Below are 23,816 nucleotides of genomic sequence, written 5' to 3' on the forward strand. Positions count from 1 at the left end.
TATAAAAAAAAAATCTGATTTTTTTCACTGCAAATAACTTGAATTGGAATGTCCCTAACATAACAGTGGAATTTCTTACCAGAAAACTAGAGTGCATTTACTAGTCTTTGTGATGTAATGTTTAAAAAAATGTAAATCAGGGGACATAAACTTTTCTTCAATCTGGGTTGCTTTAAATACAGAGGATTATTTTTATATGAATGATGAATATTATATTATTGAAAGAAAGTCCCACTTGTAAGGCAAAAGTATGGAATTTATGCCAGGACTATAATGCGGTAAGTTTAACACTCCATCAAATATTTTCAAATTAACTGGAAAGGGAACTAAACCAAATCACTTATATGACCGTGTTTATGATTATTATAGAGAATTGACAGCACAAGGGAAGAAAAGGCATGACCGAAAAAACAAAACACATCTCAATCTTATTTTTAGATTAGGAATTAGATTCGATTTTTTACATACAAGCACATGGGGAATGGGTTATAAAACCATATCAAGCAAAAGGGACTATAACTGAACAAAATGATCTATAAGGCGTTGAAGCAATCATACAAACAGGAATTATTTAGACTTTGCTGATATTCTTCCAAAAGAATAGAATTAACGCTGGACTATACATTGCAGTTGGTGCTTCATAACAGTTTAATGATTAAAAATAAGAACACATTACCTGTTTGAGACAACAGTGTCGTGTAAGGAATTTTAGGTTCCATTGCAGTCATTGGCGGCGGTAACAAGGGATTTGCAAAGCTTCGGAGAGGGTGCGTTGGCCGAACACAGGCAGTAGGGATTGTTCTGCTTGGAGCATCTTCACTAGTGGAATGTTCTTGTTGATGGTGTGACAGCATTGATGGCTGTTGTGAAGCCGGGACCTCAGTCACTGCTAAAATATTTAAGCAGACCTCAGTTATTCACCAAAGTGACCAAAATTCCAGACTTTTACTAGTTTGCATTTTGCTGTATGCTGATATTGGGGATCCAGTAAGATTGTCATAGAGCATGAAGACCTTGACTGATTCTCCTGAATAATTACATTGACCTACTATACTATACTTTATTGCCCTATATACATATATACAGAGTTTATTGTATGTTGGATGAGATTGAATGGCAAAAACTGTAGTGTTTGTTATGGCTGGGCAACATTTGAATCAATTTAGCATTGAAAAAGAAATCCTTCAATCTTCAAATTAAGATCTGTGCATGCGTTTGTCCTGGGAAATTTGAAGCAAGAAGACAGTAGAAGTGGATCGGTCCGTGGTGCTCACTGGTATAACCCCGTGCCGTTTTCTGCTGATAGGAGCACCGGCCCGGGTTTTCAGGTAAGTCAATACAATCACTTGGGGGTGCCTAACATTTGGCACCCCCAAGTGCACCAAACCTTTCCTTCTCCTTTAAAATAAAGAAGATTTTCCAAAATCATAAAAAGATATTAGCCATGGCCTGCATTCCACATTCTGTCCTATGTGGGAAAATCACAGATAAAACTTAAATATGGTCATAACTTTTCATTTGGCAGTATAAATACTGGTTGGTTGTGTATACCATAAGTAAAATATCATCAATATCATTCTCTGTAATAATAAGTACCTTGTACTTGATCCCAACTAAGATATAATTAATCCTTATTGGAAGCAAAACCATTGGGCGTATTTAATGTTTACATGATTTTCAAGTAGATTTAAGGTATGAAGATCCAAATTACAGATAGATCCGTTATCTGGACTACAGTACCCCAGGTCCTGAGCATTCTGGATAACCGGCCCAATACCTGTAAACGCCTGTAGAATTGTCCTCAAATTAGTTAGATGAATACATGAGACCAACAATCTCAATTTTTATCCAGAGGAAGGCAACAAACCCACTCAAGGCAAATAATTCTGGATACTTTTCACTTATTCCAAGTATCCTATTGGCAATCAACTGTACAATATATTCAGTGTTAAATAAGAATATATCAAGAGAATTTGTTTCTTGTCTAGTATTTAATTATTGATCCTCAATTTGATGAGAAAGTTCTAAAAAAATAAAGCAATGCAGTCTAACCGTTACAAATGTGTGAAAAAAAAGTCATCTGTTAAGATTTTGTAATGATTATTGAACTGCACAGAAGTAATTGCTGCAAAATGATAAACAAAGCATTTTTTGAAATAGTCCTGTGCAGATATTACTCTAAATGCCCATAACATTGAAATGACTGCACTGCAGAACTATAAAATAGTGTAAAAAGATTTTCATTGTTCCACTGACAATATATCAGGTTCTCCACAAAAGAACTTATAAAGTGATAAACATTTTTTACGGTGCTGAAAATATTACGCCATGCCATATGTCCTACTATAAAGATGTTCCTTTATGCACCTTCATTTATTAGAAATGTTTAACTATAAGGGTAATAGCACATGTACCACTTTTTCACCCATGGGAGACAACCTCTCCTTCTAGCTAATGGAGAAGAATGTGAATTCCAATATGCGAAACACATTGTGATCTGGCTTACTCCAGGAAATGTCTTCTTCTGCAATATTTCTATGATTAACCTACATTGCAACATGTAAAGCTTTAACAGGTTCTGTTCTTCATTAGGAGATATTGTTGAATGCTTGATCACTCACTCAAGAGGCACGGGTGAACAGGCGCTATGTGTACTATAGACTCAATGTTACATTATGGCTCAATGTCAGGAAGGTGCCAGTTATAGCCACTTGTGCTCTATTTTTGCCTTTTTTAATTTCAAGTTCTATCTGTGCCATTGCCCTATTGTTTCTTCTAGGATATTGTTTATTTAATTGTGTTTTAGTCATTTTTTATACAGGTATGGGACCTTTTATTAGTGATAGGTGAATAAATTTGAAAGGCACGTTTCGCGGCCGGTGAATAAATTCACAATACTCCCGTGAAAATTCACCGTCATTAAAAAAAATTTCAACACGCGTCAGAAAAGTCGCTCGTGTCAAGACCATCGCACATCAACACTATTCAGACACCCATTGAATGCCGGCATCAAAATTGACACGGGCGTCAAAACTGATGTGGGTGTCAAAATTTGGGTTTCAAAAAAACTAAACGGGAGAAATTCACATTACCAATTACCAGAATGCTCATGATCTGGGGCTTTCCGGATAATAGATCTTTCGGTAATTTAGATCTTCATAGCTTAAGTCTACTAAAAAATCACATAAACATGAAATAAACCCAACAGGCTGGTTTTGCTTCCAATAAGGATTAATTATATCTTAGTTGGGATCAAGTACAAGGAACTTTTTTATTATTACACAGAAAAATGAAATAATTTAGAAAAATTTGGATTATTTGAATAAAATGGAGTCTATGGGAGAGGACCTTTCCATAATCTGGAGCTGGATAATGGATTTTCTGAATAATAGATCCCATACCTGTACCTTCATGCAAATAAACAATCCCTGAAGAAAAAAAATGATTAAGGCACTAAATGAGTATTAAATAAAAAGTCCAACAGATCAACACATTCAGAATCTGAACCCTAATTTGTTTACCAAAGTTTGGGCAAATTTGTGTTTTTATACAGTATATATAATGTATTAATGTATTATATAATAAATTATAATTATTAAATTATTAATGTCTGGAGTAGGATATCTATAAAACATTTTTCCCACTAGGGTTGAACAAATAAGCCAGAATTTAATTCTCTTAGAATTATGCCTTTTGAGGAGATTCTTTCTCATCAAGTTCACTCAAAAAAAGTTCTATTCAGCATTATAAATGCTCCATGAAGTTGTATAAATATAATTTTTTTATTTGTAATCTCAACGTAGCAACATTGCAGAGAGGAAGTTTAGAACATACTGAAAATGTCAAGAAAAAGCCAAAGAGCTTTCTCAAGTGCGATGTGCTAATACTCAGTTTCTGTAGAACACATTACCCTGAAAAAAGTATATTATTCACGGTGTAGTTTGTAGATTTAAGTCATTTCCTGTGATAATTTATATAAAGAAAAAAAAACACTGCTTTTGTTCTGAAGGGCAATTTGGCTCAGTCAGTTGTGAAGAAATTTTATTTTGTGGTGCCAATTGTTTCAAGGCTGTGCAGAATTTCACTGTTATTGTTGAGGTGTTTTTCATTTGAAGATATAATGTGCCGGAGTAGAGAATTTCTGGATTTATTCCCTGCAAGCCTTTAACTTTGATTAGTATGGAACATTTGTTTCTTTCTCCCCCCCTCCCACACTTTAAGACATTCTTGTCTAATGTTCTTTGTGAGGCACACTATACAGCCTTGGAAATAAATTACTGTATATAGATTGCTGATGTGTAAAGTGTTTAACTCAAGCAAGCATTAGCATTCTAGTCAGGAGAAGACATAAAATGACTAAAATAAACAAGCAAAACGAAAGTTAAAATATGTTTTTCAAAGGTTCTCAGAGTTTGCCATCAGTGTGGCTATCAAAACTTCTACTCCTGCACTTACACTGTTGTAGGTCAAGCTTGCTTGTTCCCCAGTGCTGATTTCCATTACTGATTCCTGTTGCTGATTCCTGCTCCTTGTGTTATTTTTCGTTCTGACCTTAGCCTGTTCTTGAGTTTGTTTAACCTCTCAAGTGGTTACTTTTCTGGTACTGCCTGACTACGGTTATTCAGTCTCTGGCTCCTTCCCTGCTTTGACATGACCCCCCTCTCTTAACCCTGTGGGAGTTACTGGATTCTCATGAGATAAGAACTAGTGACACTCAAGTATCTACGGGGTAGGCCAAAGTCAAAGATGGCTGTTATAGGCAGAAGATCACGCCTAGACTGGAATCCAGTCACTCCCCCTGGGGAGACATTAAGTTGCCCAGTCTTGCAACTGAGCCTTGTTTTGGGCAGAATACCCAAAACAAGGATTCCTATGACTGCATAGTAAAGATAACCATACAAAATACTGGTGAATACCAAACCAACTGCTTCTCCTCCACAAATTGAGTTGTCTACAAACAATGACTGTGAAAAAGGAGTGATCCTGGCTAAATATAAACCTTAATAAATCTTCACTTTGGATACTTTATGGGCCTTTTTTTAAGTGTTTATTATTCTGAATTCCCAACTATTTCCATTCTAGTTCATTTTGAGCTATTCCCATACATATGTAACACATCAAAGCCTGTCTGCCTCAGGCATCCTCTGCCCCATGTGTACTGAAACGATCTTTCATAGGATATGATTTTCACATATTAGTTATTTTTGTCTCAGAGCGCATTGATTTTTTAAATTTTAAATATGTTGCTATTTAGTGCAGAAGATCTAAAGGGCTGTTGATAACCCAAATGTTATCGGTTTCTTGTGCTAAAGTTCCTCGTGCATCCACCAATGATGAAACAAATTATCATGGGGTTAACACTATCTTGAATATAGCACAAATTCGATGAAGGATGTCATTGTTTTTAAAATGTGTTTAGTTCTTTCTTTAAGTAGTGGTACAAAGCAATAACCAAACAATTACAACAGAGTCAGAGTTCTGGACCTGATGATGTTTCCTAGTTGTGCCAAGAAGAGACATGAGCAGATTTGAATCTCCGTTTAGGAGCATGGTGTCCAAGGCCAAGGTGGAAGAGTAAGTCTGATATTGGCAAAGATGCACCACTGTTCCAGAGAACATACAGTATGGTAATCCTCACAAACTGAATGAGATGAAAATCTAGTAGAAGCAATGGCTCACCTCTAGAAGTTCCAAATCCCCTGTCCACGGAAAGTGTAGGGAAGGGTACCGGTCGTAGAGTAAACTGTGGGTGTGGGTAGCCACATGTTGGTGATGGAAGGATGCCAGGATACTGGGCACTTTCTAGGGTTGGCACAGGAATGGCACTCACAACAGCTTTAAGTAGGAAAAAAAAATGAAGAATTAACCAACAAATATATAGAAAAATGAATTTTATGCAGAGCAGGATTTTTTATAGTTGCAATAGATTGCGAGTGATTTACACCGATACACTGCTCCCAATAGAAATGCTCTGAGTCAGAGTCAAATAGCATATCTGATGCAAATGGAGAAATATGCTGCAACGGGTTATTTATGTAAGAGAAGGGAAATAGAAACACTGCCGCATTCTTCTCTTTTTAAAACTCATTATGCTGTGACCGAATCTGATTGAAAAAATCTCTTCAAAGTGCTGGAGCTTGTTGACAATCGCATTTCAATGTAATACTAATGTTAAGAGTTTGGAGGCTGAAATCTCCTGGTAAATCATGTTGTATTTCAATAACATTGCAGTTCAGCTCACAGATGCTATTTACTGAGCCCTGTCAGATTTTATATTCAGTGAGGAGGAATGGGGATAAACAAAACAGGGGAGAAACAAAACAGACTTGGGTCTGGCATGCTACTACACACTGTATATAGGTTTTTATTTATTTTTTTACATGTTATCATGTTTATATTGACTCCATGCTTCTAGGAAGGGGGATAGAAAATGAAATTCTAGAAATTGAGTGAAACATTCACGTTCATGTCTCATATCAATGGTCCATTTCTATAGAGGAGAATACAAAGATTGACCAAAGCCCTGTTGATTTGCATGCGAATCAGTATAATTGTTAATCATTTATAAGCATATCAATAGACCAGACACATTGGGGCAAATTCACTAAGCACCGAAGCGCCTAATGCTAGCGTGAATTCACTAGCGTTGGGCATTTTCGTTACTTCGCAAATTCACTAACGGACGCTGGCTTAACTTCGCTAGTGTTACTTCGCACCCTTACGCCTGGCGAAGTTGCACAACGGACGTAACTATGCAAATTCACTAACGCGCGCATTGTTCTGAACGCTACCTTTTTCGCCAGACTTCCTTCGCCACCTCAGACCAGGTGAAGCGCAATAGAGTAGATAGGGATTGCTTCAAAAAAGTAAAAAAAATTTCTAAGTCCCAAAAAACGCTGGCGTTTTTTCTTTATTATGGGTGATAGGCTGAAAAAGATCGAATTTTTTTTGGGGCTCCCCTCCTTCCCCCCTACATTTCCTAACTCATGGCAACTTAACTATACAGTGGGCACATGTGTAGGGCAAAATAAAAATTTTATTTGATGTTTTGAAGGTTTCCCAGGCTTTTGTAGTGCTGCTACGAATACTTCCATTGAAATTTGAATTTGGCGCCGTATGCAAATTAACCATCGCTAGCGTAACTTTTCTTTGCTTAGCGAATCAACGCTAGCGCAACTTCGCAACCTTACGCTACCCCTGAGCGCAACTTCGGATTTTAGTGAATTTGTGGAGTGCTGGCGAAAATATGCCTGGTGAAGTGCGGCGAAGCGCGGCGAAGCGGACGCCAGCGCAACTACGATTCTTAGTAAATGTCCCACATTAAGTTTATTTGCTCTGCACCAAATGCGTATGGCAACACAGAGTTATGCAGAAGGAGTCAGTATCATTAGGTTAAAGCATCACAGTTCCAAACGTGGGTTCCAAAGGGGGTTTAACTTATTTTTTACTATGGAAATAATAATAAAATTTAAAATAAAACTCTAAGGAATCCATACTCTGTTTCCGCTGACCCCATTAGCTGGCTTTTATCTTTACATCTCAGAGAAGTATTGTTTAGAGCTCACTAATAAAGCTTTATTACAGGTTTTATTAAAGCCTTGCGTTGGGGAGGACAATGCAAAAGGTTGCCAGCCACAAGTAAACAATTAAACATTAAGACTCGGCTTATATGGGGACTGTTTGATTCTATTATGATTGCCATCTGTGTTCTTAAACATCAAAGGCTTGAAATACCCAGTCGTCTGCTGGTACATGTGCAAGGTGATGATTTTACTCTTGTTGCCTAATGCAGCTTGAGTCGCACATGAATGTCGGGAGGAATAGCAAATGAAGCTCTTTTTACACTCTTGCCTTCCAAGCAGGAAACTGGAGGGAAGATTAAAGACACATTCTCCTTTTTCTAATGGACTCTTCTCTTCCTCTGACAGCTATTATATTGCGGGTGTAGAAAAATAGTTTTCTTTGATAAAATGTACTCTGTCTTATATGGATACGTTCTTCGTTGAGAATACAATTTTGAATCTGGGTGGATGATGTTTGCATGGTGTTACATAGTTACATAGTTACATAGTTAAATCGGGTTGAAAAAAGACAAAGTCCATCAAGTTTAACCCCTTAAAACAAAAACCCAGCCCCATACACACACCCCTCCCTACTTTCACATAAATTCTATATACCCATACCTATACTAACTATAGAGTTTAGTATCACAATAGCCTTTGATATTATGTCTGTCCAAGAAATCATCCAAGTCCCTCTTATAGTCATTAACTGAATCATCATCACAACATCACCCAGCAGTGCATTCCACAATCTCACTGTCCTGACTGTGAAGAACCCCCTACGTTGCTTCATATGAAAGTTCTTTTCTTCTAGTCTAAAGGGGAGGCCTCTGGTACGGTGATCCACTTTATGGGTAAAAAGGTCCCCTGCTATTTGTCTATAATGTCCTCTAATGTACTTGTAAAGTGTAATCATGTCCCCTCGCAAGCGCCTTTTTTCCAGAGAAAACAACCCCAACCTTGTCAGTCTCCCCTCATAATTTAACTCTTCCCTCCCTCTAACCAGTTTAGTTGCACTTAGTCTCTGCACTCTCTCCAGCTCATGTATATCCCTCTTAAGGACTGGAGTCCAAAACTGCCCCCATACTCCAGATGAGGCCTCACCAGGGACCTATAAAGAGGCAGAATTATGTTTTCATCCCTTGAGTTAAAGCCCTTTTTTATGCAAGACAGAACTTTATTTGCTTTAGTAGCCACAGAATGACACTGCCCAGAATTAGACAATTTGTTATCTACAAAAACCCCAAGATCCTTCTCATTTAAGGAAACTCCCAACACACTGCCATTTAGTGTATAACTTGCATTTATATTATTTTTGCCAAAGTGCATAACCTGCATTTATCAACATTGAACCTCATTTTCCAGTTTGCTGCCCAGTTTTCCAGTTTAGACAAATCACTTTGCAAAGTGGCAGCATCCTGCATGGAACCTATAGTTCTGCACAATTTAGTATCATCTGCAAAAATAGAAACAGTACTTTCAATGGCCACCTCCAGGTCATTAATAAACAAGTTTAAAAGCAAGGGACCTAGTACAGAGCCTGGCTTAGTGGTAACCATGGCTGACCACATAATGTCTTGTGTCAACCAATCAGGTTCTTGGATCCACTGTCCATAGAGCAGTTGATGTGGAAGCTTTAGATGGAGTTCGGGAGGTGCCCTTTGCAAGGGACAAGCCACTTTTTAATAATTGAAAAGGAAATGCTTGTTCTCCTTTGTGTTCATTGTAATTGTTATATGTGCGTATAGGTTTTGATGTTATGCTTCTTTGTACTAGTGACGCATTTCCATTCAAAGGACCATGCCTATGACATCCCCATTACATCACATTGGATTTTTGACTGTTTTCAGACAAGTGTCTGGTATTTATGGATTCTTGCTTTCCCATTTGTACAGTATTTCTTTAATCAATAGAAGAGGTTTTTTAGGTAAAGTAATTTAAATCACCATTCTTGTTGCAGTTTTTGGTCAGTGCCAGTTTATTTGTAATAGGCACAAAGAACATATAGTGTCGGTATAATATTGGTACACTGGCAAGCCAGTGTCTAAATTTATAATTTGATGGGCGAATCTGTCCCATTTCGCTTTGCCAGAAAATTAGCAAAAATCCGAAAAAAAAATTGTGAAACAGAATTCACAAAATTCATTGAAGTCAATGGGCGTCATAATTATTTTAACGTGCAACAATTTTTACATGGGCAACACTTTTTAAATGCACAACTTTTTTGCCCAAATGCATTAAAGTCAATGGGCGTCAAAGTAATTTTGACACGTAACTATTTTTATGCTCTCGACAATTTTTACACCTGTAAATTTTTTGTCGAAATGCACTAATGTCAATGGGCATCAAAATTATTTTGACGCACGACAATTTTTACACAATCAACTTTTTTGTCACAGCCATTTTTTTTTTGCAGCATTTTTCGGAAAACAATTTGCAGGCGAAAACTTGCTGCAAATCCATGCCTGGCGAATTAATTTGCCCATCACCACTGCCCAGGTCTTCTGTTTTATTAATGGCCTCTGTTTGTCCTTAGTTCATACTTACGAGGGTTACTGTTACTGGTCTGTGAGTCCATCGGAATCATGAGTTTGGCCCTTGTGGCTCGGCGGGCAGCAAGAGTTCTCTCCAGTGTTGATATGTTGCTTCCAACCTCATCTGTATCTTGGCCTAAAGCAAGTCACAAGGTTAATAGATAACTACTGTTTGAAGCTTGAGTCACATTCTGTTGCTTCAAGGAGTATTCACAGCAATCTGATTCAAACTAAATTCCCTCAGATATAGAGTTGCATGGGGAGGCATGCCAACTGCACTCCTTCTTTATAATACAGTAAATGTCTAAATTACAGTATTGTTAAAAACTCACCTGTTAGGCTTTTCAGGCAAAAATTCAAAAAAATTCAGGCTTTCAGGAAAAATCGTACTATTCAGCAAAAACCTCCAAAAAATTATACAATTTAGGTTTTCACTCAATTTTTTACGAGTTTTCCCCTGATCTGATTAAATCGTGCTTTTTTTTTAATAATAAATAAGGTCCAATCTTGGATTCTAGTTCTAGTGGTCAGACTTTTTTTTATTTGAATAATAAGAAAAATTCTGATTTTATTAAATAACCCCCCCCATAAATCTTGAATTTTTCAAGGTTTAAAGAAATACAGAAAAAAAACACAATTTTTTTGAGTTTTGTTGAAAAAAAGAGAAATTTATTGTCGGTAAATAGGTTCCCTAGTCTGAAGATATATCTTTTTTTATTTCTTGACTAAATTTAACATGTTTTTGAATAGGTATGGTCATCAAAAGCCTCCTTATATACAAGAACAAGAATGTCCATTTGAAATTTGCTCATACCTCCTATACACTCTGTAAAAGAATATAGTCTGAATATATTTTATTGTGACACATAGAAACAAATGGGAAACTTTTCCATCATAAACTGTGATTATTCTTGTTTAGTTAAGCATATGTGGACATTTACATTTCTACAAAATATATGAAACACATTACATTTCCAAAAGAAATCATGTTGAAATATTACACTGCACAATATTTGAGGGCACATTTACCAAGGGTCGAATATTGAGGGTTAATTAACCCTCGATATTCGACTGCCGAATTGAAATCCTTTGACTTCGAATATCGAAGTCGAAGGATTTAGCGCTATTCCTACGATCGAACGATTAAATCCTTCGAATCGAACGTTTCAAAGGATTTTAATCCATCGATCGAAGGCTATTCCTTCGATCAGAAAATTGTTCGGAAGCCTATGGGGACCTTCCCCATAGGCTTAGGTGGCGAACTAGGGGGTCGAAGAATTTTTTAAAGAGACAGTACTTTGACTATCGAATGGTCGAATAGTCGAACGATTTTTAGTCGAATCATTCGATTCAAAGTCATAGCAGTAGTCGAAGGTCGAAGTAGCCAATTCGATGGTCGAAGTAGCCATATTCAACCATTCAAAATTCAAAGTATTTTTTCTTCTATTCCTTCACTCGAGCTAAGTAAATGGGCCCCCTGGTGTAGCCGATGAAACAATGTTACATCAAACAACTACAGTAGAATACTCATTGTCCTACTATGAACTCCGGCAATATACCCTCAGGCGTTAATAACAATTACACTGAGAATCCCAAGAAGGACAAAGTTGAGTCTGAACATTTTTTGGTGACTTGGTTTCATTTAATCATTGACTGGGCAGCTGAACATTGACTCTCTACTGTAATATCTGGAGAGAAGTTTTGCTCCCTGGTATATTTCTAATTAATATTTCTGTGTTGAGTTCACGGCAGTCTTCGGGAATTTTCATAAGTGTCGGCACATTGGCAGTTGTCCCAAAACAGAAAATTGCTCCAACTGCACATGGGCCGCCACGCTGGTCTCATTATGAAGATTACTGAAGAGAAGAAGATGGCACCCGTGAACTCCGATGCCTGAATCTGCACTGAGGGGTAAGTAAAACGTTAGGGGCATTTGCCCGGGGTAACACTCGGGAGAGGAGGGAGGGGAGTCTATGTAGGGTAGGAGGTAGAGGTTTTTTAACTTTAGGGTTGAATTCTCCTTTAAGGAGGAGAGCAGCAAACCCCACTATTGTCTTCCGTAGCCCACAAGTGGTTAATGCCACATTTGCAAGAAATAAATGAAACAAATTATTACCAGAATGCGATGTGCTTTTGCTGCCCAGCTGTGATTCTGATTGACTGTGGCTAACAGGAGTTATATCTTGACAGCTTTGCCTTGGGGAGTCCCTTCCTTGCGTGTCCGATCCAGATGGCTTTTCAATGTTCTTCATTTCCATTTCCTCATGGTGGATCCAAAGGTCAGGCGGCCGCAGATCTTTTTGGCTGCCTTTTCGCTTGCCAGCGCTGTGCGTGGCACGTTTTCTATAGAAAAAGTCACTTGTGGTCAAGCTGAACAGAAAAACAAGATTTCCAAATTGCTCTTGTGTATTTGAGTGGAGCTATATGTCAAAATAAAAAGTTGGCATCTATATGCAGAATGAAGTACTATATAGTTAGCACAAATCAGCAGGTAGAAGAATAACTGTAATCATGTCCCTATGCTGAGACACTCAGATATATACAGTACTGTATGCAGCAATTCTGTAATACATTTATGGGATTAATTATCTGGAAATTATCCAGAAAGCTCTGAATTATGAGGACATCTTCCATTAACCAAGCAATTGACAATTTTAAAAAATAATTACACTTTTCTGTGAAATAAAAAATCAGTAGCTTGTACTTGATCCTAAATAGGAAATAATTAATTCTTATTGGAGGCAAAATAATCCTATTGAGTTTATTCAATATTTAATTGAATTTCTTAGTAGACATAGGGGTAAATTTACTAAGCGGCGAAAATTCGCCAACGACAGCTTTGCAGCCATTGCAGCACTTTGCTAGGTGAAAATTCGCTCAGACAGCGCTTATTTACTAAAATGCTAAGTTGCATCCAGGGATAGCATTACTTTGGAAATCAAAACGAAGATGCACCAGCATTCAATTATGCCTAGCGCAACTTCGTTAGAGGTCTTCGCTCAGGCTAATTTGCATATGGCGGGAAATTATAAAGCTGAATGGACGTACAGTATATGTTGCAGCAAATACATTACATTACACAAGTCCTGAGCAGGGTAACAGAAAATGAGGTTCAACTTTCAAGGCTGATGATTAATTAATTCTGTATTATTAATACAGTGAGTGGGTCCTGCACCAGCCCAAGGCAAAAACAGCCGTTTAGCAGTAAAGATATGTGTCTCCAAAGATGCCCCAGTAGCTCCCCATCTTCTTTTCTGCTGATTCACTGCACATGCTCTGTGCTGCTGTCACTTACTGAGCTTAGGGACCCACTCACAATATACAGTACACATAGAATAGAAATGTCACAATATAAGGCTGATTAGTAATTAATACACATAATTACTACATGGCAGCACAGAAACCAGTGCAATTAGCATCAGAATTTAATAATCAGCAAACCTGTAGCATCAGCTTATATTACAGCCAGGGAAGCTCATTTTCTGCTGGATAATTAGTGACGAGCCCTAAGCTTAGCTTCTCAACAGCCAATCAGAGCCCACTGAGCATGTGAGTGTCACAGACACTTTCCAAGATGGTGACCCCCTGTGACAAGTTTGAAGTCCTGGATCATTGCTGCTATTGACAAGCTGAGACTTTAGGCTAATGCAATAAGTTCAGTATATAAAATATGCCATTTTTAGTCACATTCCTTTTTAGGGTTTAGTTCCCCTTTAAGCTTAGGAAAGTGAGCATGTGCTGAGAAACAGCAGAAGATGGGGTGTTACTGGGGCATTTTGGAAGCACAGATCTATACTTAACAAAGGCCAGTTTATGATATTTTTCTAGCTATAATAAAATTTCTCTCTTTTTGTTGGAGCAGGAGAAGTAGATTTGGTGACCTTTTTACATTGCCTATTAGGCAGCCATTGGTCTCACTTCCTTCTCCCAGATGCCAAGGTTCTATTTCATTATGCATTTGAAACTTAGAGCTGGAATACAACTTAACGAGCACAGCAACCTTAACGGTTGGATGGGAGATCACAGGTTTCTCTATCTGGGAGTGCAAGGAAGATGACATTTAGAATCCTCTGAGCCTGGGTGGCAGGTGTCATGTTGCTTTAGCACCAGCTGTTTGCTGATCCATGAAGCGGCACTGGTGTAACTTGGAGACTGCCAACCCCTCGCAGCTAAATGCAAGGTCGCACGATGGCAAGGTTTAATTAGAAGTTGCACAGCTTTCCACAATGAAAGAGGCCCAAAGCTTGTGCACACAGGTATTAGGACTGGCACCTTATTCATCACATGTGACAGGGCAGAAGAAGGAACTTGGAGAGTTTGATATAGGAAGGAAATATACTAGTCATAGATATTCTATATGACAAAAACAAATAAAAAAAATCTGAGATCTGAGTTGCAGACTTTGTAGCTTTCCAGCAAGTGTATTGAATTATTAGATCCAAAGTCCTCAGAAAAAAAAGAACTAGGAACTTACTTCCTCTGCTGGGCTGAAGATCTCCGTGTACAAATCACCGCTACAATTACCACCACCAGAATCGTAATAGCGCCAACTGTCACCACAATAATGACTAACAAGTTGCTGTTTTTCTGTGGGGTAACACTACCATGTGGTGGGTGCATTTGTCCTATTGGAGGCTCTGAAAAAGAAGAAAAAAGTGCAGATTTTAACTAAACTGATGAAACAATGATAGACAAGTAGTTGTTGTAAACCCTATACATGGGTCTATGATTGCCTGTAGGTTAAAATGTCTTGTGAATGTTCTAATGCTCCAATTGATTACGTTTGTTTAAGTCTATAGGCGGTTCTGATCCTATGGTTGGTCTAATAGAGTAAATGTTCTATAGCTCTGAACAATTTGTTATAGCTTAACATATAATGCTGATGATTGCCCACAGGTTGGTTTCATTTTGTGAATGTTCTAATGCTAATTCATTAATGTTCTAATGCTAATTCATTACAAATGGTCTAGCTCTGTAGATGGTTCTGATTATATTGTGACAGGTTGGTCTAGTCCTTTGAAAGTTCTACTGCTCTAATTAATTCAATTGGTCTTTCCCTGTTGATGGCCTTGTTCTGTGGTTGGCTACAAGCTGGTCTAGTCCTAATCGAATTGATTACAATTGGACTAACCCTGTAGATGATACTGATTCTATGGTTAAAGGCTGGTTTAGTAGTTTGAAAGTTCTACAGCGCCAATGAATTCATATTTGTCTAGCCCTAGATTGTTTATTGTCTGCTTCTATGATTAGCTACATGCTGATCTAGTCCTATTTATATTTTAATGCTCTAATTAATTATAATTTGAATAGCCCTGTAGATGGTTCTGATTATATGACTTGCTACCCATTTGTCTAGTCATGTTAATGTTCTAATGTTTTTCTTAATTACCACAGGTCTATCCCTGTTGATGGTCCTGATTATGTGGTTGCTTATAAGCTGGTCTAGTCCTTTGAAAGTTCTAATGCTCTAATTTATTACAATTGGTCTAACCCAGGAGAGGCTCTGATTCTATGATTGGCTACAGGTTGGTCTTGTCCTGTGAATGTTGTAAGTAGTGACTGCTGTGAAAACAATGGCCACAGATGCTATTGGGCGTAAAAATTTGTTGCGCATCAAAAATTTGGCAAAAAAAATGTCACCCCCTACACTTCAATGCATTTCATCGAATTTTCAGTGAAGCAAAACTGTTCAGATCCTCCCTTTACTAAACTTGTAATGCTCTAATTAATTACAGTTGGTCTGGCCCTGTAAATGGTTCTAATTTTGGCTAGTCCTTTGAGAGTTCTAGTGCTCTAATTGATTACAATTGGTCTTGCCCTATAGATGGTTCTGAGGCTGGAGGTGCAGCTTTCTGTAGCCTGGGAGAATCGATTCAGATCTGCATATGAAAGAATATGTGATGTTATGTTTTTTTTATTTTGTTTTTGTTGGGTGATGGAAACTGGAGGAAGTTGGTTCAGGTTAGTCAAGACTTTTATGGGATGTTCATTTGGGTTGGTGGTAGAGGAAGGACAAACCAAGACTTTGCAAACTGGCCTTTACCAAAGGACAGAGGGATTGACTCTGCGGGCTATTGGGATATGGGTGGGTTTGTGTGATTTTTTTGTGGTTTTCTTTGTTTCATGATCAATGAATTGTTTATAATATGTTGAATATTTAATGTAAAGTGAGTTTATAAATAAAAGAATTCCTATAGATGGTTCGGATTCTTTGATCGCCTACAAGTATGTCTAGTATTGTGAATGTTTTAATTCCAAAGGTTAAAGATAAGTCGTCCGCTGTGAGTGTTCAGGAGTCTAATTTACTCTAAATGAGGCTGATCAAGCCCTGTCCCAAGTCAGTCCTCTTCAAATTTGTTCAGAGCGTTAAAGGGATTTCAAAAATTGTTCCCGTCAGCAAAACACACCACAAAAAGCAACTGTGGAAAAAACACATTATGCTTCTTTGATTCCCATCAGCATATTCTATAAAAGCAGAATGTTTCCAATACCAGTGCCAGCCATGTCATTGCTTGATTACCATAAATGATTATCTCAAACACGCTTTGTCACATACATTCATAATACCTTTCATTACTGCCGTTGCAGATGTGTGATATCTATTAAGTACTATTTTAAGGTCTAACAAAGATTTCTCATCTGTTATCTTTTAATTTCACTTTTCCTACCCACTTGTTTAGCTTTTTTTTTTTTTTAGAAACGTTTAGTTTCTCAGAGGCAGCTGGAATCGTGTATCTTATTCTTCACTCAAATTATGCACATCAGGCAACTGTTTTTTTTTATATTTGCATTAGGAAATTTAGAATTGATAATTTAAAGGGGGTTGAAGGTCAAAAAAATAATAAATGGATAGTTGGTTATAGTGCTCTTCTCAGCACTTTTGTAATTTATATTTATACTTTATTTTGGGCCTTTTTAATGTTAATAATGGTTTTTACTGGGACTAGCTCACTAGCTCTCTATTAAAATTGCTCTTGAGTTGATGGTGATGGTACATGTTGAGTTGACATTTGATGGTGCAGATATAAAGCAGCTCCTTTCCTCCTAATGTCAACACAGCCTCTAAAATTCTAAAAAGGAAAGGACGAAGCAATATACAGAGCAGCGTCATACTGAGAATACCACCTACTTATTTAGTTATCCCCTGAGCTTAGCACCTCTCCTCGAGAAGAAGAAAGGGAAAAAGTCAAAATTCCTGGTTACAGAATCTTAAAATGCCTTAAAAAATTAAAGGACATTGGAAAGGTGCTCAGAAAAACACTTAGAAAGATTAAGATTTTTATAATTTTTAAAGCGTGAAGACATACAGTACGGGTATGGATTTCGTTATCCGGAAGTCCATTATCCAGAAAGCTCCAAATTACAGAAAGGCTGCCTTCCAAAGACTCCATTTTATACAAATAATTAGATTTTTTAAAAATGATTTCCTTTTTTGGTAGCTTGTACTTGATCCAAACTAAGATATAATTAATCCTTATTGCAGGGGAAACCAGCCTATTGGGTTTATTTAATGTTTACATGATTTTCTAGTAGACTTAGTAGGTATAAAGATCCAAAATATGGATCTGTTATCCGGAAAATCCATACCTGTATATGATTGTTTTTATTTTAAAAAAATCTACATTTTCTTACAATGGCAAGGGCTGTAAAAGAGAGAGGAGAATCCTTTCAAACAGCACATTCTGTATAAATTCATTCATGGTAAAATTTACAGCTCACTTTTTCCTGCTTTTGAAATGTTCTTGAAAAAAAAGTGCAGAGAAATGCATTAAGCTAGAGAGCCAGAATAAAACAAGGATGAAACATATTTCAAATGTTAGCCTTTCTCTTATTGAGAAGAATAAGGGACTTTTCAAAGAGCAGCAGATCTATCAGTTTTTGCAAGAGCTTGAAAGGAATATTGCACAAATACAGTAACAAGGTCTCGCTATTCACATTTTAAAAATAGCCATATGGAAATATCTGTTAGCCATTATAAAGCATTCACTACCTGACTTCTAAATATCTCTGTATATATAACTATGGCAAAGACTGGAGGCTGAGTTATACAACCTAGGGAACTCTGAGTATCATTTATATATTATAAAAAATAATGTACCCCCTACTGTAAATAATAAGGATATTAGAAGTCACTGAGGGGTTCTGTGACCATATAAATGCACAAGGTTGCAGGCTGAGTTATACAGGGAACTCTGAGTATCACTCATGTATTATAAGGGATAATGTACCCCCTACTGTAAATGATAAGGATATTAGAAGTCACTGAGGGGTTGTTCTATGACCATATAAAGACACAAGGCTGCAGGCTGAGTTATACAGGGAACTCTGAGTATCACTCATGTATTATAAGGGATAATGTACCCCCTACTGTAAATTATAAGGATATTAGAAGTCACTGAGGAGTTGTTCTGTGACCATATAAAGGCACAAGGCTGCAGGCTGAGTTATACAGGGAACTCTGAGTATCACTCATGTATTATAAGGGATAATGTACCCCCTACTGTAAATGATAAGGATATTAGAAGTCACTGAGGGGTTGTCCTGTGACCATATAAAGGCACAAGGCTGCAGGCTGAGTTATACAGGGAACTCTGAGTATCACTCATGTATTATAAGGGATAATGTACCTCCTACTTTAAATCATAAGGATATTAGAAGTCACTGAGGGGTTAAATGACCATATAAAGGCACAAGGTAGCAGGCTGAGTTATACAGGGAACTCTGAGTATCACTCATGTATTATAAGGGATTTTGTACCCCTATTGTAAATTATAAGGATATTAGTAGTCACTGAGGAATTCTGTGACCAAAAGCACAAGATTGAGTTATAGAGGAATTATAAGGGATAATGTACCCCCTACTGTAAATGATAAGGATATTAGAATTCACTGAAGGGTTCTGTGACCAAAGGCACAAGGCTGCAGAGTGAGTTATACAGGACAGGAGACTCCGAATATCACCCATGTATTATAAGGAATGATGTATCTTAATTACTCAGTGTAAAATTGAAAAGATGACCAGAGTTTTTGGATAGCTGTAAGTTTTGGATAGCTGATACTTTCTTTCATCATCAATAATGCTTTATAATCATATGATATTCAAGTGCATTCTAAGTCCAATAGAACAATGCTAAACTCCCTTGCAGCCTGTGGCACAGCATGAAATGAAAATATTCGTTTATGGGCCCCTATACACTACAGTATATAGCTTGTTTTAATTCAACTGTCAGTTTACCCTCCAGTGATGCCTTTACACTCCTGTCAGTATTTAATCAGTTTGTAACATTGAACCAGCTTGGGCTTTACATAAAAATGGCATTTTCCTTCAGTGTCTCCAGCAGGAATAACTAATGAAGCATGCTCAATCAACATTTAAAAAAAAATATATATATATATAGATGAATTTCACACTGCACAGCTAGAAGTCTCTGGTTGCCTTTACCCTATAGGAAGACTAAAGTGCAATTGAGAAATGACTTGGAAATGATGTTGTTACCACATCACTATCTGGCATGTAATGATCACTCTCTATTCATCTACAGAGATCAACAAGGATTCCTGCCATATCTTGCACTGCTGGGTCATACCTAATTAATATGTCATTTCCCTGAAGATTTTTCCAAGAAAATTAAGCAAAATCTCTCTGCATGATATTCGTTTTCAGCTTGGGTAAGCATGCACTCCCAGCCATGGAGCACACAGCAATTTCCTCCCACTAATTATAGAATGCATTTGTCTCTATCTTAAAAGATTTTATCACCATACAACTTAATATTCTGCTATGAGTAATTATGGTCTATGTTAATAATCAGAATTTAACTGATTTTTTTTTATTGTAACAACAATCTCTTTAGATATCATAGATACACTGGTTACACCCTTTACACTGCTGTCTATATACTGTTCATTTACCCTCTACATGGATCTGTACTAGTGGATGAGCTAAATGTACATTATATGGCCCAAGGTTTTTGGACACCTGATGAAGTTGCTTCAACATACAGTTTGGAACCACCAGATTTGGGACTGGACGTGATCCAAGAGACCACCACAAGTGACTGTGACCCTAGCAATGGAACTTCCAAAGCCTGCAGGTGAGCCCCTTGTTTGCTTACTATGGATAGTCCTCTTGCTAGTGTTAAAATGTCACACAAGTGGTCTTGAACATCACAAGCTCCAGACCACGACCCTAACAAAGTCTTGTGCTGAAGTTGCTTCAACATACATTGTGGAATTAGGCAGTTCCAACTGAGAATATGCAATTAGATGGTGCCAAAAATGTGTCTGGGTACCTTACAACTTAATAATAAAAATGCTGTATCCTAGTGCACCTTTTGGGTTTGTTCTTGAGAGTTTCTTCTCCACCCCTGCTTTATACACTTATACTATGCACTGTTTAGAGATGCAGAAAGAAGGTACCAGTGATCTCAAACCTAGGATAGGTGCAAGTAACAATTTTTACATTATATAGAGCTAGGGGGCTTGAGAAGTGTAACAGAAACCTGAATACATTTGATTGACTTGCCCAAGTGTATGATGATGCGCTTTGATCCATGAATTTATAGATAAATTGTCTATGGTTTAAAACTCCACCTATGCATAAATAGATGACCAGTCCGAATCCCTTTAGCAAGTCTCTCTAATAAAGTCATAGAGGATAGAAGACACAGAGGACATAAAAAAATTAGAGATTAGATTTGATTATGCGACTCAAAAAATGTAATCTCCAATTTTTCCTTGAAAAAATTATGAATTTTCATAAATTGAGAAAAATAATCACATGAATTCAAAAGAAAAAAAAACAGCACCTAAAACCTGGTGAACTTCTTTACTATAAGGGAAAGGGAGGTAAATCTGTATCATTCAAGATTTTATGGTTTTTGAGACCTTTTAAACGATCAAGAAAAAAAACTCAAATTTGAAAATGTAAAAAAAAACTACCTCCCTGTTTGAACCTTTAGGTTTCATAAAAGTTAATTTCTGATTGTTTTCCAACTTTAGACAAATTAATGAAATTTAGTTTTTCTCACTTTTTATAATCCCATTTACTGAAACTGCATTAATTTGACCAAACCAGGAAACAATTAGAAAGATAACTATTTTACTATAATTACACTTGAGAAAGGGCACCATTTGCCCAAAACATGTCGCGTAAAGCAGCATGAATAATAAATAATCATCAGCAGTTAATCTGCGTTTGAGTGCTCTCCTCTCTTTCAGTTAAAAGTGGATATTTTACTATAATGTATGATGTGTATCCAGTGTTATCTTCATGATATTTCAGGCCATTCCCTGAAAATATTTCTGGTGCTGCATTTTAAGCTGTAGGGGCAAATTAATTAAGGTTTGAATGGTAAATTTGAATGGTCAAAACTCACAAATTCAAATTTTAAATCACCAACTCGAATTTGAATTTGAATGTGAGATTTATCACATCTCAACCCAGTAAACAGTTCTTATTCAAATATTTGCCACCTAAAACCTGCCGAGTTCATGTACAAGTCAATGGCAGAAGGCCGTTGAACCATTAGAAGATGTTAACTGCCTTCATGACGTTCGAGTTTTTTTGGAGGAAAACTCAATTCTGATTCGATTATAATTGTATTTGAATTTCCAGGTTGTTCATATTCTATATAATATTAGACATTCAAGTTTTTTCATAAATAATCACCCATTCGAGTTGTGTGTACATTCACATTTATTATAAAATCACATAACTTTTTATATACCTTTGATAAATCTGCCCCATAATTTAATGTAAGTGATTTAATATTCCTATTGCCATACCGTTGACTAAATTGGTACTATCTGTAAGAAACCATGAATGGTGTGCTTAATGAAGAAAATGTTTAATGAAACCTAGTTTCACTGTAGTGTATTATTCATGCAGGGAAAATGAATGAAAAGGAGGTTATTGTAAAGAAGGAAAACTAGAGACCAAATTCGTTTTTTGTAATTTGTGTAATTTGTAAGAGAAGCACAGAAGAGAAGCGTAGGAGTCAAAGATGAGCAAAAATAGCTAAAAATACTGACAGTTATTTGAACAAGCTTTATCCATGTAAAGCAAATCAGATCCGTAACGGCTCCTGAACTAAGATAAAAGGGAAAGGAAGCTTTTGTAGACTCAAGCCTTTCCTACTTTCTTTGATTCTCTAGGCAATATACACACAGTCACCAAAGTATTTAGACTCTTGAAAATGTGTCCTGCCTATTCCGTTATTAAATTAAAAAAATAATTTGGACCAAGGTTTCCTTTTGAACTTTATGCCATGCCCTTCACCATCTGTAATTAGCATGAGAAACCCACCCTCAGCCTTGCCTCCTGCATTACAGAGTAGGAATTCATTATATAGAGTTTAACTGGGAGGAAAATTCGAAAGTTACGTTTTCTTCTGCAAAAGCTATTCCAAGGGGTTTTCTAATTTAATTTCTAGATTTATCAATCAAAAAAATATTAGAAAATTTGAATGAAAAAAACTGGCATCTAAAACCTGGCAATTATATATTGAATTATTTTTTTTTTAACAGTCAAATCTGCAATGAGTGAAACAATGAGATTTCATTGTGATGAAGTATTTTAGTTTGAATTAATGAAATCAAGTGTTTCCGATTTTCTTTTTTTTGTAAACATGCTAACAATTAAGAAAAAAAATCATTTGCAAGTTTAATCTCAGTTTTTGTGATCAATTTTAAAAATTGATAATGTCTTTCTATGAATTATTTGGTAGTAAAATAAAAAATTAACATAACATTTCAGACTCACCATTGAGGCTGCTCCTGTCGATCAGGTTTGTATCTACTGACCAGTACCCTCCATCTCCATGACGACCTGATAAGATAAAAATAGATGACATTAAAGCATGAACTACTTTGTAAGCTCATTAATAACAATGTTGTCAATAATGTTTCTGCTCAAGGGTATTACCTGCTATACAACACATCAGTCAACTGACTAGGCTAACTAGACTAATGCTTAGCAAATGTGTGAAGCCTTTAGCAGGTTAGACCTTCCTTGTTTATCTCCATTGCTAAAAACATCCAGGATATTGGGTTAAATCTTTGGGAATTCCTTATGAAATGTGGAATATGGTAATAATTTTTATTTTCTATTGTCTGTTTTCTATTTTCTATTCCAAATTAAGTATTAAACATCTCAATAATGGTTTAAAATTATGAACGCCTTAACATTTTTATTCTTTTCTTATATTTTAATTATATAAAAAACAAAAAAATATACATTTTAAAAAAGACTTCTCTGAATTCTATTCCCAACTATAAACCAAATTCCTCTTACAAGCATCTATATAAGTGACCTGCTGGCCAATGACCAATGCATTTTTGGCTGAAATATCCATATTGTATAAAACAGATTTGCCTGGAGATACTGGGTATAGAAGAAACCCAAATAATGAAGATACAGAAGACATCAGGAAGTAGAAAAGACCAAGCTATAGAAGACACCTAAAAATTTAAGAGACCAGGAAATAAAAGACACCAGGATACAGAAAAGACCAAGGTATAGAATGCACCATTTCTAAATCAAAAATTTCCAGTGAAATCTGGAGATAAATGTAATATTTGGTAAAAATTTCTCTTTCTCATTCCTGGATGAATAGGATGGCATTTATGGGTCGCAGGAATCAGATAACCTAAGAAATGAATAATGCCTTTCTTTGTTATTTGTGCTGTTAATTGAAAGCGTCCATCTGGTATCTGTAAAT

The 23,816-nt window shown here is 36.6% G+C and overlaps 1 protein-coding gene across 1 annotated transcript in view; it reads right to left on the reverse strand.

Moving 5' to 3' along the window:
* dcc.S (DCC netrin 1 receptor S homeolog) overlaps positions 1 to 23,816 on the reverse strand; it is a 479,548-nt gene that overhangs the window by 13,937 nt on the left and 441,795 nt on the right. The window contains exons 22-27 of the mRNA XM_018244588.2: positions 22,859 to 22,924; positions 14,571 to 14,733; positions 12,213 to 12,439; positions 10,110 to 10,232; positions 5,680 to 5,835; positions 677 to 889 (exon numbers count right to left, since the gene is read on the reverse strand). Of these exons, the coding sequence (XP_018100077.1) occupies positions 677 to 889; positions 5,680 to 5,835; positions 10,110 to 10,232; positions 12,213 to 12,439; positions 14,571 to 14,733; positions 22,859 to 22,924 (948 nt within the window). The remainder of the gene's footprint in view (positions 1 to 676; positions 890 to 5,679; positions 5,836 to 10,109; positions 10,233 to 12,212; positions 12,440 to 14,570; positions 14,734 to 22,858; positions 22,925 to 23,816) is intronic.

The sequence above is a fragment of the Xenopus laevis genome, chromosome 1S (genome assembly GCF_017654675.1).
Source record: "Xenopus laevis strain J_2021 chromosome 1S, Xenopus_laevis_v10.1, whole genome shotgun sequence".
NCBI lineage: Eukaryota > Metazoa > Chordata > Amphibia > Anura > Pipidae > Xenopus > Xenopus laevis.